Source organism: Capronia coronata (assembly GCF_000585585.1).
Source record: "Capronia coronata CBS 617.96 chromosome Unknown acBCG-supercont1.5, whole genome shotgun sequence".
NCBI lineage: Eukaryota > Fungi > Ascomycota > Eurotiomycetes > Chaetothyriales > Herpotrichiellaceae > Capronia > Capronia coronata.
This window is the reverse complement of record NW_006912897.1, coordinates 163779-181259: the sequence shown is the minus strand read 5'-3', so window position 1 is coordinate 181259 and position 17481 is coordinate 163779. Positions and strand designations below refer to the sequence as shown.

General features: G+C 54.3%; 4 protein-coding genes across 4 annotated transcripts; 2 read left to right on the top strand and 2 right to left on the bottom strand.

Annotated features, from left to right (window-relative positions):
• Positions 1-74: 74 nt before the first annotated feature.
• Positions 75-1797, top strand: A1O1_05754 (uncharacterized protein; the record flags this gene model as incomplete). The annotated part of the gene is made up of 3 exons (XM_007726638.1): positions 75-450; positions 515-1626; positions 1675-1797. 3 exons carry the CDS (start codon positions 75-77, stop codon positions 1795-1797), a joined length of 1611 nt encoding a protein of 536 aa, XP_007724828.1.
• A 1308-nt stretch (positions 1798-3105) lies between these two features.
• On the bottom strand, positions 3106-7263 carry A1O1_05753 (uncharacterized protein; the record flags this gene model as incomplete). Its single annotated transcript, XM_007726637.1, has 1 exon — positions 3106-7263. One exon carries the CDS (start codon positions 7261-7263, stop codon positions 3106-3108), a length of 4158 nt encoding a protein of 1385 aa, XP_007724827.1.
• A 1204-nt stretch (positions 7264-8467) lies between these two features.
• On the bottom strand, positions 8468-9637 carry A1O1_05752 (deoxyhypusine synthase; the record flags this gene model as incomplete). The annotated part of the gene is made up of 3 exons (XM_007726636.1): positions 8468-8530; positions 8583-9365; positions 9428-9637. 3 exons carry the CDS (start codon positions 9635-9637, stop codon positions 8468-8470), a joined length of 1056 nt encoding a protein of 351 aa, XP_007724826.1.
• Positions 9638-11165: 1528 nt separating this feature from the next.
• Positions 11166-17319, top strand: A1O1_05751 (uncharacterized protein; the record flags this gene model as incomplete). The annotated part of the gene is made up of 2 exons (XM_007726635.1): positions 11166-14870; positions 14917-17319. The coding sequence occupies 2 exons, from the start codon at positions 11166-11168 to the stop codon at positions 17317-17319; spliced, it is 6108 nt and encodes a 2035-aa protein (XP_007724825.1).
• Positions 17320-17481: the final 162 nt, after the last annotated feature.

The following is a 17481-nucleotide window of genomic DNA, read 5'->3' as shown; positions in this document are numbered from 1 at the left end:
GTACTAGTAGTAGCACTTCTTCCTCACGTCAGCGCCTTCCATCGTCCGAAAGTCCATATCGGCGTTCCGACACGATGAATTCTCCTGCTCCCATCTCCCGCAACGAGTCGCACACCTCCAGTCGTCGGAGTACCAGCCTTGGATCTCGTCTCTTTCGATCAAAGAGTGGAGAGGCTCTCGGTGACCGCAAAAGCTCCAGCGGCCGATTGAAGAAGAAACATGGCGAGATGGAGGAATCTGTGAAAGTCACCCAGTCTCCGCCACGCCTTCCAGGCTACACCCCGCAACCTCTCGGCATCCAGACCTTCGGTGGTGACAATAACATTCCGCACTCTGCTTCTGCAGGGCACACAAATGGCACAGGACATACTCCTCCAGTGCCACCTTTGCCTGAACAAAAAGAAAAGGAAGTCGTCGATCCGTACGCTCGGACTGAGAGCATGACCCACCGTAAGTGGACTTGAACCATCTCGACAGACGGGATTGCATCACTGACAGGACTATGGCTGATCAGGTGGGCGGTATTCCTACGCAACCTCAACCATCTCTAGCATCAACTCCCCTCGCAGAGTCCGACGTCGTAAGGACCCAACCCCGTACAATGTCTTGATCATCGGCGCCCGCAACTCCGGCAAAACATCGTTTCTCAATTTCCTCGAAAGAACTTTAGCTCTGCCTCCACAAAAGCGAGCGCATCGAGCCTCCGAGGGCGAGACTCCTCCGTCGTCGGCGAGAGCGAATCCTAACTTTGTGCGCCATTACCAAGAAATTGAAGTCGATAACGAACGTGTCGGGTTGACATTATGGGACTCGCAAGGTCTGGACAAAGGCGTTGTCGACCTCCAATTGAGGGATATGAGCAATTTTGTAGAAAGCAAGTTTGACGACACGTTCATTGAAGAGATGAAGGTGGTTCGTGCCCCCGGGTCCAGAGATACACACATCCACTGTGTCTTCTTGATCTTGGATCCATCCAGACTCGATGCCAATATCAACGCTTTGCAGGGAGGCAGCAACGGAGTTGACACCGTCCAAATTGGCAAGCCTGTTCGAATTGTCGGCGCGCTCGATGAGGATTTCGACATTCAAGTGATGAGAACCCTTTCCAGCAAGACTACGGTGATACCGGTCATCAGCAAAGCAGACACAATCACGACCGCTCACATGTCATATCTCAAACACAAAGTCGGCCAAAGCCTGAGGAAAGCGGGACTTGACCCCCTCGAAGCTTTGAGTTTCGAAGCCGAAGTTTCCGATGATGACAGACTTGATGAGCGTGACGAGGACGGCAACAGTAGTGTGGATGATTCTGACAGTGGTACGGCTTCAAGGAGTGACGATTCCGCCGCAGACCGATCCATTTCAAATATGAAACGCCCAATCAGTCACAAACGTCAAGCGTCCAACTTATCCACGATGGATCCTACCTTTGAGAGTGGTTACGTCCCTTGGTCAATCATCAGTCCGGACAAATATTCTCTCGATTCGAAAGATGGACCCGTCGGTCGACAATTCCCTTGGGGTTTCGCCAACCCTTACAACCCCGACCACTGTGACTTTGTCAAGCTGAAAGATGCCATCTTTGGGGAGTGGCGATCAGAGTTGCGAGAGGCAAGCCGAGAAGTGGTAAGTGGCCTCAGGCAAGCTGAGCGGGCCTCGACTGACATATCCTAGTTCTATGAGCGATGGCGGACGAGTCGTCTGAATCGTAGGGGAATCTCGATAAGCGGTTTGCCGTCGGCACCAAGACAAAGTACCGGTGGCATCCCAATTTCTCTCCAAACCCGGGTTCGTTAACGGCCGTCTATGCAATCAGTGTACTGACACACGCAATATTCACCCGAAATATTATCGGATTATGTTAGTGGGCGTCGAACCACCCATGGAAGGATGCTGTCTGCAGCAAATTGAGTCAAATCATGCTTTAACGACTTCAGGACAGCACTGTTGTATGGGCAATACGTAAGGGTGAGGGAAGAACGGAGGGACAAGAACACCGCCCTATATCATTGGGGTGCTGGCTCTGGTTCATCATCGTCCTGCCCCTTGCATTACGCTATCTCGCGGCGGATCCAAGGGGAACGTTTCCACATGTGGGATTTCAGAAGTACCTGGTACACGAGTCATGACACACCACTATGGTATTGGCACGTCGACACGAACTACTCATGGTTTGCTGGGTGGCAGCAGGATGGGACAAGATCGATATTTCTTTCGTCCACCACCTTTTATCTTCTTCAATTCTGCTAGCGATGGTTTGAGAGGAGCCGAGGACTAGGTGAGGACCCGAGAGGGTTGAGGGCATACATGTCTGAGCTGAGCTCGGTGTTGGGCCTTGCATCCTCGTGCTCTGTTTACCATTGGCACCTGATGCTTTGATAGCAATTCATGCACGATACCCTTCCATCAGTGGTCCATGCCTTTCAGGCCCTGCCCCTGTTCTTGCTGCTATCAACCAGCTCAACTGATCATGTAGATTGCCAACGAGATGCTCCGTCGATTGACCCGCATCTGCCAGTGCTACGTCTTGTCTGCCTTGTGTGGCCATCTTTCGAAGGTACCAGGTGCAAAAGAGGCAGAAAAGAAAAGAGAGATGCTTGTTGGCCTGGGGACATATCAGGTCAGGCCAGGTCAGGCTGGCATTATCAGAGCCTCGTCGCTGAGATCAGGTACTTATCATTAAAGGTTACTGCAGGTACATACTGTAGTAGGTAGGTAGCGCCGAGAGACTCCAAACACTCCAAAATAACAAGCAAGAGACGCGCCTTGAAATTCCATTTCGCTCTCGTGAGTTGTATGCAAATCCAAGCTGTAGCTCAAATTCCAGATTCATACCGTCGTCTCGGGTCGTCTGCAAGTGCCGCAATTTTGTTTGCTTCTTGCCCGGTCTCTTCGTACCAACCTAACGCCAAAAAAGGCAAGCCAAACGCCAACCAAGAGAGAAGCAAAAAGCCGTGCTGCATCACATATCAGACCATCCCATTTTCAGGATTCAGTTTTGCCCCTGTCCGCCAATTCCGTCCTCTCTCCAGGGCTTCATTCCTTGGATGAGATGTATGTCTGTGTCTCTCCTGCCCCCCTCCCCGGTGCCCTTCATTTGGCAGCTCATGCACGGAACATCTTGACCACTTGCTTCACAGTCTTCCTGCAGATAGGACAGATTTCGCATTGCTTGGCGCACTCGACGCAAGAACAGACGTGTCCACAATCGAAGAACAAGGCGTCGATCTCCTGGCTGTAGCAGATCTGGCAGAGGTCTGCCTGCTCGTCGGCGACTTGCCAGTAGGTCGTCCCCATCCCCCATCGCTTCCCATATTCAAAGCCGCCCACGTACTTGTTGCCTGTTCTGTGTTCCACAAACGTGCCCTGACCATGGCGTTCATCGTCATCCCACTCGCCATCATACGTGTCCCCGTTGCGATATGTCATCTTGCCTCCTTTGCCGCATCTCTTGTTGCAGATAAGCGGTCCTTCATACCTCTCTCCTGAAGAGCTGATGCACAAGCAATTCTCACCATGAGCTCGACCGTTGACGAGAGGCCCTTTGTAGTAGTCGCTTCCGAAATCGGCCAGCTCGACAGGTTCACTTGTCGTCTTGGATGCAACTGGATGCTTTCGTTCCACCATGCGAAGATATGACGACAAGTCAAAGGGATCCGAATACTTGCCCTGCTGGTGAATTACTTTGATTTGGGCGTCCGAAAGTGTTTCACCAACAATGACATCCGTACTGTGATCGAAGCTATGGTCTTTGAACGTTTCGTCACGCTCCACAATGACCCCTTGGACCGCTGACTCTCGGCGCCAGACGTTGAATTCCTTCTCGGCCGGCCAGCCCATGCTTCTGCGTACAACATCTCTCACGCGGCTGCCACGTCGTGCAAAGAAGCGGCTTCGGACTATGAAATTTTGCTTCTCCACGTCGAAAAACTGGATTAGGCCATAGATACACTCAAGGCTGGCTTGAATATCCGTAGATGCTGGTCCAGACAAATTGGACGATGCGTTGGTGGCCCCTTCCACGTTAGCACCAACGTCCATAACAGTGACCTCTGCTCCGGCTGCAATGCCCGATGCCACAATAACACCCCCGTCATATGACTGGGCGCTCTCATCACCGCCGCCTTCGCTGCCTACAAAGACTTCGCCCTGATGTGCTGCCACATCAATCCAGTGACCGTGCGGTACAGGGCGTGTAAGATTCTCCTCAGCTGTGGGAGGGAGACTCTCCATTTGCATGGGCGTATCTGGGTCACTCATATCCGCTAGAGTAGATATGGGCTGGCCAAGACCTGCCGCGATGCGCTCAACGTCGGCAACAACGGCGGCACGTATCGACGCCTGCTCAGCATCGGAAGCTGCCATTTGCTCTTCGTCAGCATTGTCGGACTCCGCGGCATCTACACTGTTGATCATGTCGCCTGGACTAGTCCCGGATGGCGGCGTGGCTTGGGCTGGCTGTCTGTCACACGCGTGGTCATGTTTGGCAAAATGTTCAAACTCCTCCTTGGTTTTGAGAATCGACATCCACAGGCACAACGGCTGGTCCATTAGACCTCCCCCAAAGACAAGGTCGTGCAAGTTAACGGGGAGCATACGTGCACTCTGGTGTAGTCCAGTACCGATGTACCTCAGAAAGAAAAGGCAGATGCTGTCCGATTCTGCAAGGTTGAGCATCGCAGACAATTGATGCCTCAACTCCTGAAACGTTGCGGACCTCGGCGAGCGCAAGACGTAAGATTTTCCTTCTTGGCGACACTGCTGTTGGATGGTGAACATGTCCAAAAGACCATCCCGTCCCATGATACCCTCATCAGAATGAACCTCAACGTCGATATAATCCGAATCTTTAGTGATTGAATCATCCTCGAGGATTACAACACCATCCTGGTATTGAGACTGGAGATGAGGAACCAGCCATCTGGGAAGTTTGTATGGCTCCAACTTGCCAGGCAAATATTCGTGTAGACAGCTAGTGTTGATGTACATCGTCATGTACGCCGTCTGGCCTGTGGGATTGGAGTCCCTCAATGCCCGCCCCTCGAGCCCTTCAAATTCCTGAATGCGTTTTCGGGTGAATGAGAAAATCTTATTTCCGTCACCATCCTCAAAAGCAAGCCATTTGGTGCCAGGCCCATCCGGACGTAGGACGCTGTAGAATCGGCCCGAATTTCTGTCCCCAACGTGGACCACGAAGCCGTAGAGAGTATAATGTGCCGGCTCACCATCTCCGCAGTATTTTGAGACGTCTAGCTCTTCATTCATGACAACACGGTCACGCAGTAACTTCCACTCTCTCGCAGTTTCGTCAAACCGTTGACGAGCCAGGAAAAGTGGTAAGAAATTGGGGAGACGGCCCTTGAATTTGGCATTTACCAGCGCGTGTTCGAGACCTTGTTGAATGTCCCTCACCCCCTGGACCGGTAGCGGCGGCAGGGAGATGGGGCCGTCTGGAGTGTCAAAGATGCTGCTCAACCGTTCCAGCGACGTATGGTCACCCCCTAATTCAAGCTCGACTGTTCTCCGGAGCACCTCCCAAAATGTTTTGACATCACTGTAGGTTTCACATAGCTCCTTGATTGCGTGGATTGCAGGGTAAACGTCCACATAAGTCTCACGTTCTTTCTTCAGTGAGCGCATCAAGAATAGGATCTTTTGCAGTTCACATATGACTGGTCTGGGAGGTGTTTGCGAATTCTGTCGCCAGGCCCCTGCATTGACTCCCTGAATGACCTGACGAAATGGGGCAAGGAGAAGCCATGCAGTCATCCCAGCGACAGCAGGGCTGTGGTAAAGAGGAGGAGTACCCATGGGGTAGTAGCCGGCCAGCGACTTTGAGTCCCACTGGGGTTCTGTGTCAGAGGAGTGCCACCAGAGGGCTTGGCTGGGATCGTCGAAGATGCGGATGTAGGCATCGATGGCAATAGTATCATTTTGCAGCAGGGGTTGCCGTTGTAGATGCTGACGAACGTGGATCTCGCTCCAAGGACCGACAAAGTTTGTCCATCCCCAGTCATCGTTGGACTTTGCGAACTGATGCTGGGAAGACATATACGTGCAAGTTCGTGGCTCCTCTGGATTGTACATCACCATTCCCAGCTGTGCAGGAACACGCCAATCTTCTCCAATGGATACACCGCCATCTGTCATGTCTCGCAAGTCGCTGTCAGTGCCCTGGTGGACACTGGTACTAGGGTACCCGGAGGAGTGGTTATCATCTGGCTTGTGAGAATCTGAGGATGCGCTGGAGTCTGTTGATGTAGCGACACCATTGCCTCTCAAGCCGGTCCCTATGGTGAATGTTTGTGATGGAATAGCCCCGGCCCCGAGCTCCGCCTCTGGCGGCCCTGCAAAGAACGAAAAGGTGCCCTCAGGGATGTCTGCAGCCGCTTTGGGAGGAGTCCTGCTGCATCTGATGTAAGCACTCAAGGAAGAGCATTTGTTCCCCCTCGGGTAGAACTTGATCTGCCAGTAGTTCCCATCCACCTCTGCGACTGGAGAAACCATGACTCTGGCGTAATTGGGGTTGTCTCTAGTGCCTCTGACACCTTTTAAGATCCAACTCAGCCTCAGCTTCTTGACAGGCCGCTGTTCCGGGTCATCGACATCTTGATAGACGCGCTTCTCCACACTAGACACATCCAAGGCATTCAGCTCTGTTCCTCTGGCCTCTCTCAATGCTAGTTCTTCCAGTTCATCTTCAGTAGGAGTGGAGGAGTCATCTTCCCATGTCACCCATATCGGAACATCACGTCTAGAGTGCTGCAAATCGGCTTGAGGCGGTGGAGGGATATGAGATTCTTGCCCCCACTCCTGGCTCGATCCGTCACTCGACTCTTGGTCCACATGCTCTGTTCCTTGACTCTCGATTTGGGCTTCCTCCTCCAACTGTTCTGGGATATCGGCACCCACGCCGGGCGGCTCCTCAGTAATGGGGCGCTGTTCTTGCGAGGGTAAGGATTCTATATCTGTATGTCGGACTGGGTCCGCCAGGGTACGAGGACGAGTGAGAGGGGTATCTGCCATCTCTGTATCAAGCAACTCAGTGGCAACAGTGGTCAACTCGGGGGCAGACGGCCGGGGGTGGGACGTGGGGGCGATCGCAGGACCGGTAGTAGCTTCTGGCAAAGGAGGCGAGTGGTGTGCATGAGGTTCTGCACCAAAGGCGGTGATGGGAACGACACTGACTTCGGGACTTAGAGCATGAGGAGGAGGCGTATGCTGAATCAATACCGGTCCGCCAGGGTTCTGTGAGGTCGCCATGGTTGGAGAGCAGAGGAGAGAACAGATGTCCAGCTAATAGGTATCTAGAATGCGTAGAGGTAAGGAACCAAACGAACGCGAACGTGGAAGACAACCAAAACCAGAGATGCTACATGTTCAAAGGCCGGTCAACAAAGGTGAGATGAGGCTGATAGTTGTCACTAAGCGAAAGAGGGCAGAGAGGGACAATCAGCCTGCGCAATGGCAGCAGTGAATGATATAGACAAACATTCGACAGTGAATGTGCACACAGTACTCAAAGAGATCTGTCTAGTGCATAAGGGATCTCACCGGTGGGAGAAAGGACTCATCGCAGACTCATCAAACAGGCAACGGCATACAAAGACACACTGCAGGCAACCAGTGTGGTTTCGCCTTGTCCGCAGCCAACTTATCGGAAGCGTTTACTACCAGGTAGGTAAGGTAGGTACCTACGTACTACGTACTGCCAGTGTGGGAGTATGTCCAGGGTCCAAGTTGCTCACATCCTGGGGCCTAAGCTAGTACTACTAGTGCTAGTATGCAGTAGTGATGGATGCTCCCCACGGGCTTGGGCTCCCTAGGCGCCTTATTAGGCTCTCCCTAGCCACACCTTCAATCTACTACTCTGTATACCAGGCACAATTGATGAGAGTACCTAAATCTCATGTGGTATCTCAGGCTCCTTAGGCCTCCTAAGCCCTGCATACTGACTTCAACTTGGGGATGCCGGCGCTACACTCAAAGAGACGATGAATACCAGCTGATCCTTGCCCGTGTTTCCACCGGCCAGCTCTTTGAGCACTTCGTGAGGCTCAGCGGACCCGCCTTTTGGGCCAAATCACACTTTGACTCCTTGATGCGTCCATGTGAAGCCACCATTGCTGGCATGCTGTCCAAATCTACAGCATACTGGCACTGTCATCGTCTTGGGCTCTTGGTCAATATGCCGTTCCATTGGTTCGCAGGCCCTTGTGCTTGTGCACCAAATGACCACCACTGCAGGCAAACTTAACCCCCCAAGCCTCAACTTCCCAGCCACTGGCACCACAGCCTGACTGACCCGCTCCTAAACGGTCTAAAAAGAATATGCCATAGGTGCCTGTGATCTGTCCGCCGAGAGGAAAGAGTCACGGTTTGTACACTTAATATTCAGGCAGCTTACTCTTCCTAGCATGTGAAGATTGTCGATTGCAAAGGAGGGCCCAAAAAGATGGCATTATGTCTACGGCCTAGCAAAAGTGCTTGCCACAATCAGAGGAAAAGCTACGGTAGCTTCCACGTAGACCTGTATGAACAATCAGGACGGCTCTCATAATAGGGGTGGTCTCTCTGCTTACCTTGACGCTTTCCCCGTCTACCTTGATCTTGCCCCAACTGACGGCCTCGTCTGGTCTGGCGCCGGCATCGCTACCGTCAAATTCCTGTGCCGTATTGATATACACCGCACTTTCGGCGCCATTCCGCATGAGGCACGCATTTGCAATGTGATGCTTCACCACGCCACCGCCTAGGATGATCATACCTGCCCTTTTCGCTCGCACCGCAATCGTGTTGATTTTTCGAATGTCCCTGGCAATGTCGATCCCAAGATGCAGTGGTGAGGCTTTGAAAGAATGGAAATAGATCATGTCGCCCAAACTGCCGTCGGTCAAGGCGGGACAAAAGACCGGGATATCATTTTTGTACGCCCAATAATACACCGACGATTCGTCGTTGATTTCTTTGCCCAGTCGATGAATGATTCTACTGGGAGTCCACAGAAATCGTTCTCCGGTACGGGTATACTCTTCCTCTTGCTCGGCCAGCATTTTGTCGAGAATGGGAATGAGCCAATCTTCGAAGGCGCAGTAGTTGTTGTTGGGAACGACCAGGTTGCCAATGCGATTCAGTCCTTTGGCCCGTAATGCAGCTCCCGATGCGGAGAAGGAACCCAAATACGTGGGAGCCAGACATTTGATGAAGTCTTCCTCAACACCGCCCGCCGTCGTGACAATTGCGGCCACGTGGCGGTGCTGTACGAGATAGCGAAACGTGTCGCGCAGGCCCGAAGAAATCATGTTCGACGTGTAACCCAAGAAGATGGTCGTCTTCTCACCTGTCTCCGGGTCTCGCCATGATCTCTGGAAGGGGTCAGAACTGCTTGTTGTTCATCAGTGGTGGGTGGAGGCGGGTTAAGACCGACCATGTCATTGATGATACGTATGGCATCGCCTATTGAGCTAGACTGGAAGCCTTGCTGCGTGAGCTGCTCGACAAAATCGGAGATGATGCTTCGTTGTTCCGCTGGTAGGGACAACCAATCTATGCCCTTGACCTGCTTGGCGTCCTCTGCGACAGGCTCCGAGGGAACCAGGACGGCCTCGGTGGCTTTCGTCGGCGGTGCAGAACCCATATTTACCGTCTCTTGCTGGTGTGATGTGATGCGATGCGGGGTGGCAGCGGTGCAGTCATCGCATCGACATAATGGTGGGATGGAAAAGCGAGGTCATGGTTTGTTCCTCAAGTTGTCGAGGCATAAAATGTTTCCGACACCTCGTGGCAACGTCATTTACAGCCTGGGGAATTTTTTCTTCTAACCGGCAAACTGGGATCTGGGCGCCCGCAGAGCTTAATCGACGGCTTAATAAGGCGGCCTCATGAGCCTCCTTCGCCCCTGCCGCTCCTCGATTCGCTCCCTCGGGCCCTCTCCCAGCTGGCCAGTGGCGGCCCTTCCCAGCACTCACCAAGACCTTGGGGACCCAAGCATCCGGTAATGAGCCCGTATTTACATTGGTGTTTCTCAACTTTGGCACCCAATAGCTGAAGCCTTCGGTTGTAATAACAACAAACTCTAGGTGTCACCGCTTGACCACCGTTCACCGCGCCTAGACCTCAGTGCGCAATGCAAATCTGGCACGCCGCCTAGTACTGCTGCTGGATCGGCGGCTAACCGCAGCTAAACCTTTCAAGCGCTTCTGCTGTCTGACCCTCTCTTTCGTCTTCTTTCCCTCCTGGACTTTACAATCCTTCTTCTCGAGTCTACCCGTCGACGTTCCTGTACCGATCAACCGCATCGCGCATCCTCCTCCAGTCATCCGCGGGCACGCTATCCTTCGTGTCGTGCACCAAAAGCCGGCATTTCGATCATTATTGCTGTCTGAAACAGGGTTACGAGTTGTTCTCCCCAGACCGAGGAGAGCGTACTTCTCGTTCTGCCACCAATCGAAGCCTCGACCACGCGCCGGACGTGCGAATTATCAATTTATCTCATCAAGCCCAACATCTCAACCTTCACATTGATACGCGCAGTCCCTTGCGCGGTCATTGATAACGTGTCTAGTTTTGCCTTGGGCGGCCTGTTTGCAGGGTGATTTCTCGGCAAAGGAAAACCATCGACTGGTTGGCTGATACAGAGAGAGGGTCTTTCCAGCTCTGGGCCAGGTCACGTTTCGAACTACCACCGCGGTATGAATCGGGTGGAGGCAAGGTGAGCCTGACCTTATTGTCTGGGATTCTGTCTGCGTGTGGCTTCCGCAGTAGGCTTTTGGCCAGACAGAGCGAACCTGGAAAGACGAGGCATTAGCTTGCCAGTACGATATCGCTGGGACAGGCAGGCATTTGGCGTGGTTCAAGAAGCCCTGTGTGGCAGCAGTGTGGCAGCAGTGTGGCGGCAAAAAGCGCAGCGTGGCATCTCGACGACGGCCGAATAATCTGCGCCCATTCATTGAAACGCTCTCCACCACTGGACACAGCCTGGGGGCCAAGGGGCGTTCCACTAGCACGATCAGACCTGCAACTTGCGACCTGCGACCTGCGACTAAAGCCACTTCCAACTTTCCACGTCCACCCGGATCTCCGCCAGCTGGAGCACGTGATGTCCCAGCCCCGATCGGGTTAGTGTTTGTCCGGCTTATCTAATATCAGACAACGTCTATTCGCTTATGTCGTCGAGATATCCTCCTCCAGCCAGGGATCGCTCTCCGCCTCGATATGATCGCAGACCTTCCACTACCTACAGCTCGCTAGGTTCTTCCTACAGGGGTCAAGCAGATCTCGTCTCGCCCTCATCAGATCGGCCCCCTCCTCGCGGTCCGAAAGCCGAGTTTCGCGGGGGTGCTGGCGGCGGTGGGAGTGGGGCCTTTCCCTATTCTTTTGCATCCCGTGGACGCGGAGGTCTCCCTGCTCGCAATGCTGACACGTGGGATCGCGATCGGGACCGTGATCGTGATCGTGATGCCCGTCCAGGACCACCATCCTATCGAGGCCGAGATGCTGACGACCGAGTGGATTGGCCCAGGCGCGACCGCGATTTAACTTCTGCAAGGGATGGCAGACCCTATGCCGGTAGAGATCGGTCTGCCTCACCCCTCCGTCCGCGGAGGGATTCTCGCGAATCTATCCCCTCCACGTTTGTTCGGCAATCAGAGTCGGCATCTTCGTACTACGCTCCAGCAGCACGAGGTGGCTTAGGGCGTGGAAGGGGAAGGGGTGATTGGGATAGGGGTAGAGGAAGAAATTCCTTTGTTGGAGACAGAGATCGTGACCTCTTCCATCCCCGTAGTCGGTCCAGAGACGGTTGGCGGGAGCGTGACTTCGACCGAGGCCGCCCGCTTCCTTCAGATGGCGATCGTGCAGACCGCTACGACCGCCGAGAGTATGATCGTAGCAGAGAGCGCGATTCGAGAGGCCGTGATCACGATCTCTGGCCAAGAGAGCAGTCACCCGGCAAGAGCTCTGTGGGCACATCCAGTGGGATTACCACCATCCCCGCCGCCGCTGTCGCTGATCGGCCCGGAAGGCCTGTCATTGACGTCGCTCGAAGACCTTCGGCTGCTCCAACCCCTACGGGCTCTATGCGCGAGGGGCGGCGCGACGAGGAGCAAGCCGACTATTTTGGCGGACCCAGGACGGATCCATCTCGACGTGAACCCGCCCAGACTATACAACAGTCTTCTGCTGTTGCTGCCCTCGACTATGGTCCTCCGCCCTCTTTGCCTTCTACTACCACATCTGCGACCGAGAGAGCTGCTCCAGTTAGGCCTCAGGGCCCCAAAGCTGACACCACGACAAGCTCATCGTCCGTTTTCCAGCCGCCTAGTGGGCCGAAGGCCGCAAGAACGTCTATCACAGCAACACCGGGCCAAAGTGTAAAGGCTGCACAACACCATGACTCTTGGCCTCGCCCTGACCCAGTCTCACGTCCTCATCGACCTAGTCTTACTCCAGTTGCTAGCAATACCTCGGCTGAGGTGTCTGTCAAGAAAGATGACTCAATTGCAGATCCCAAACCCCCTACAGCTCCGGCTGCAGACCGCGCTATGCCACCGAACGTCCCGTCTGGCCCTCGATCGACCACAGCCCCTCCTTACAGACAAAGATTGTCATCAACTGAACCAATCGGTTCTGCTCTTGCTCCTACTGTCTCACGAGAATCTGCCAAATCCTCAATACCAGATGTGAGGACCCCTGCAATACCAACCGGACCCCGTCTCGACAGAGAAACGGCTAGACCGCTACCAGGGACTGGTTCAAAGATTTGGGTTTCCCCAGAATATAAACCCAAGCCATCAGCAATAAACGCGTCAAACAAGCCCTATCAGCCCGAAGCGCGCGATAGGTCAGTCACTATTCCTACAGGTCCGAGGCAGCAGACTGCATTCCACAGTGCTGCAGAGAAGGTGAAAGGACCATTGACTTCTCTTGGTCCTATTCCATCGGCACCTTCAGGGCCCAAAGGCCTATTATCAACAAGTCCTCCACCCCGGGAAGCGAAACCTACTTCACCCTCTCCCAAAGAGTCTGTCAGCCAAGAGCAGCAGCCAGCTGATGTGGAGATGTCGGTGCCTGCATCAAGCGAGGACGAAGATGAGGCAGAGGACGACTCATTTGATGAAGAGTACTATGCAGAATTGGAAGAAAGATTCCGACAAGAGATGGCTGTGCTTGAGGCTCGAATGCCTCCTCCGCTACTACAAGACGAGGCCATCGTGGCTCTCCTTATCAAATTGCAGTTCCTTGAGATGGTTTTGAAGGAGGCTGTGACACGTCCACCTTCACCACCTGTGGCTGCCACCAAACAAGAGGAAGAAGAAGGAATACTGGCGCCTGTTGGTATCTCTGCCGGTCTTCCGTCACCAGACCGTGCTTCACAGGAAGACGAAGCTAGGTTGGACCATGAGGAAGAACAGCGCCCTTATCCTAAAGGGAGACCGCTCAAGCAGCCACACGTGAACCCCATCCCCACCCCACCAATCGAAGACCTACCGTACTTGAGGGTAGGCCCACCTCAAAGAATTGTATTCGAAGAATCGGACGACGAAGTTGAACATGAGGCCATCTCGATTCTTCTGCAACAAGAATTTGAACGAAGCGCCTGGGACTGGAGGAGCGACCTTGAGGACATGCATGCTGAATTTCGGCGGAAGTACTCTTTGTGGAAACAGGGGGTTATTCACCTAGAACAAGAGAGACGCGAGCTGCAGGCTAGCCCAGCCCCGGCCTCCCCTGCACCGTCCGCTACAGCATCAGTCACTCCTTCATTAACCCACGAGCGTACTCGAGGAGCTAGGAATACTACAGAGGCAGATCTCCAGGCTGCCATCCTCATGTCGCAACAGTCACTGAAAGAAGAGGAGGAAAGAAGAGAGCGAGAAGCCAACTCCAGCTCTCTGCCGAATTACGATCTGGAGGCTGTCATCCCTCCCATGATGAAACCTGCGGACATTGAGCTATCCAGGTTTGAGGACACGAATGGCCTGATACCGGCAGAACTTGCCTTGGATGTGTTTCGTTACCTCCCCCCAGAGGATGACTTCAACGAAGAAGAGCAGACCCTCTTCATTGCAGCGTACTGCCAGTACCCGAAGAAATGGGGGAAGATTGCCGAGTCTATCCCGGGAAGGACGTATCAGGATTGCATTGTTCATTACTACCTAACCAAGACCCAAGCGCGCTACAAAGACCTTTGGAGGCGATCTCAACCCAGGAAGAAGCGCGGTAGGGCCGCGACGAAACCCCGGTCGACAGCCCTCATGTCGGAACTAGACTACCGCAACGATCCAGACGCGGCGCCCGTTGCCGTTACGGATAGTGGGAGGCCACGACGAGCAGCCGCGCCCACGTTTGGAGACGCTGCCAGCGAAGCTGATTCCTCAACTCCCGCACCGCAATCCAGGAAACCCACCGCCGCTGGAAAGGATGGCAGTGCAGAACCAGGACCGACGAAGACAACGCGCGGGCGCAAGGCCGGCATTGCTACCAGAAACCGTAGAACCAAAGCACAGATACAAGCTGACCAGCAAGCTCTACTTCTGAATGCTGCTGAGGGTTCGGCGGGCAAGCCTCCCGCTGCCGCGAAGGCGGAGAAAGTCCGGGCCATTATTACCGCGGAAAATGTTCCCATCAGACAGGAGCCGGCGCCTGTTTCCCAACTACAGCGCACAGCCGAGGTTGGAGTGCCACAATATCCTGCCTCTGATATGACGCCTATGACTCCTATGCCGCCGGTGGTCCAGACCCCGGCGGCATCTCAAGTGACAAGCTATTGGTCGGTGCCTGAACAGCATAAATTCCCGGTCCTCCTGGCATATTTCGGGCACGACTATGCAGCCATAGCGGAGTTCATGAAGACGAAGAGCGTGACTATGGTAAGTCGTGGTCAAACGTAATAGTACTAGGACTAACTCGTTGCAGATCAAGAATTACTTCCTTCGGCAGTTGAACGATGGAAAAGACGACTTCGAGAGACTTGCACAGAAGGGTGATCAGATGAGGATGGCTGGCAATATACCAGGGCAACCACCAAGTCCAATCGCTCCGCCGAAACGTCGATATGAGGCAACGTCGGCGCTGGCTCCAATGGGTCGTCATACAACACAAATCGAGCAGGCCATGGCTGACACGGAAACTGCGGTGTCAGCGGTTCAGCAAGGCATCATTGAAGACGTGCACCGCAGCACTGTGGAAAGAACCGCAGTGGGTGAGGTAGTCATGAAGCCTCGCTCCATCCGAGAAGTCATATCTGAAACCCCCATGTCGGGAGCACCGCTAGCAAAGGCCGAAGAGGTTCCAAGATTGGCACATGATCGCGCATCCTTATACGGACCAAAACACTTGCATGGTCCGAGACCTGGAGTCTTTCAGGATGACAATCTCGCCTTTCCTCCTTCACGCCAACCACTCCGGGTATCGTTGAACGATATTCCGGCTCAGATACACCCTCAGCGTTCTCAAGATGCTCCTCAACCCGACTTAAGCCAGCCAGCTCCTATGTCGACTCTTACGCACACTGTCCTCGGACAACGGGAAGCCTTGAACCAACCACAGCAGCGACCGCAAGGTGTTCCGGTCCAGTTAGCCCAGGGTCCGCATTTGCAAAGCGATATTCATGACCAGCAACATGTGTTTCGACCGAGCCACAGCCGCACCGGAAGCGCAGCCACTCCAGGTCATGTAGCTATGGAGACACCCCAGGATCTGTCCTCCCTGCGTCGCCCCGAAAATCAACGTGCCCTGTACGGACCGGGGCCAGCCATTTCTCCAGCGCCCGCACCGACACCGATTCCCGCCTCTCAACCTCTACGGGGCGACATGCCTCAGCCTGCTTCCGCGCCGCCCCCAGCCGACCATTCCAAACCCACCGGAAAGCGTTCAAATGTGTTTGGTCTCCTCAATGACGATCCGCCCGATCCTCCGCCAAAACGCCCGTCGCTCGATGCAGCAAAACGACAGTCCATGATTTCACCGCAGGTTGCACCTGTGTCCGCTCCTCAGCCTCTTTTGCAACCGTCCCGCAGTCAGACGGTCCCTGATGATCTGTCGGTCACCAGATCGGTGAGAGGGCCATATGGACATGGCGGTCTTTCCCAGACTGCAGCTGCTCAACAAGCAAGTCAGGAGTATCCGAGTGGGTTCTCCGCCACACCAGTTAGTGCGCCGAGTAACGAGTCTTGGATGGACCGGTTCGACCCGCGGACTCAAGGTGGTCCCGCTGAACAACGAACTCACCATCAATCTCCTGGCCCAGGACACTACTCTTTGGTTCCTCCGAGAAGTGAGGCGCCCTTGGGTCCGGTGCGAGGTGAGACTCCTAGAAGTCTAGAACGTGCTGCACTGGACCACCGACGGTCACTCTTGGGGCAAATCAACCAGATGCCACATGCACCCTCGCCACCGCCTCAACAGCCTTCACAACCGGGGCAGCAATATCGGTCGACCTCGGGCTCGTCGCAGCACTCCCGGGTCACATCCCTTGGATATCCCAATGCTCCCTCCGCGCAGAGCACTACCCCTTCGATAGGACTACAGCAGGCGGTACCCGGCCATGCACAATCGGTAAGCGCTACGCTTGGACCGGGTCTTCACCAAAGAGGGCCCTCGTCCCTTGATTACCAACCCCGTCTGACGATTCAACAACACATGGCGCAACAGAGCCAGCAAAAGCAGGAGCAACAGCGGGAGCATGAAAGACAGCTACATCGACATCGAGAACTGGAGATGGCCCAGCGCGATCGAGATCGAGATCGGGACCGCGAGCAGCAGCAGCAGCAGCTGAGGCGAGATGTCTACGGTATCGAACAGCACCCTTCGCTAGCGGTGTCGCGCCAGAATCAAATGGGTTCTGCAGCTAATCAGGGACATATGGCATTCGCGCAGCGCGAGATTCCCCGAACCTTCACACCACCACATGCGCACACTCATTCTCATTCACATTACACAGGCCCCGGTCCTGGAAGCCTGGGTACCCCACTGACTCACCAGCACCAACATCATCAACACCTGCAGCAGCAGCAGCAGCAACAGCAACAGCAACAGCAACAGCAACAGCAACAGCAACAGCAACAGCAACAACACCTTCACCAACCTCAACATCAGCCTCGACACCAGCACCAGCCTCCGTATCAGGGTCAGGTTCAGGGTGGAGCGGCTCCACCACCCTCTCATCAGGCGCCGAGCACGACCCAGCCACCACAGCATCCGCTGCAACATGTTCATCTCCAACAACAGCCACAGCCTCGTGGTCTACATCCTGGAGCTGCAGGGCATTTCCGTGCCTTGAGCCAAGGTGGAGAGCCGAGGCGGGAAGATAGACGCTGATTTGCCACGAGACATTTGTGTGTGTTTGTCTGCGTCTGTACCATTGATCTCAATGCGGGATAAGATGAGTTGGGCTTTCCCGGAAGAAGCTCACTTAGTGTGGATGAATGTACCTTTAGATGTTTGCTTTCTGTATGTGACCGGAGTAGAATGGCCACAGGT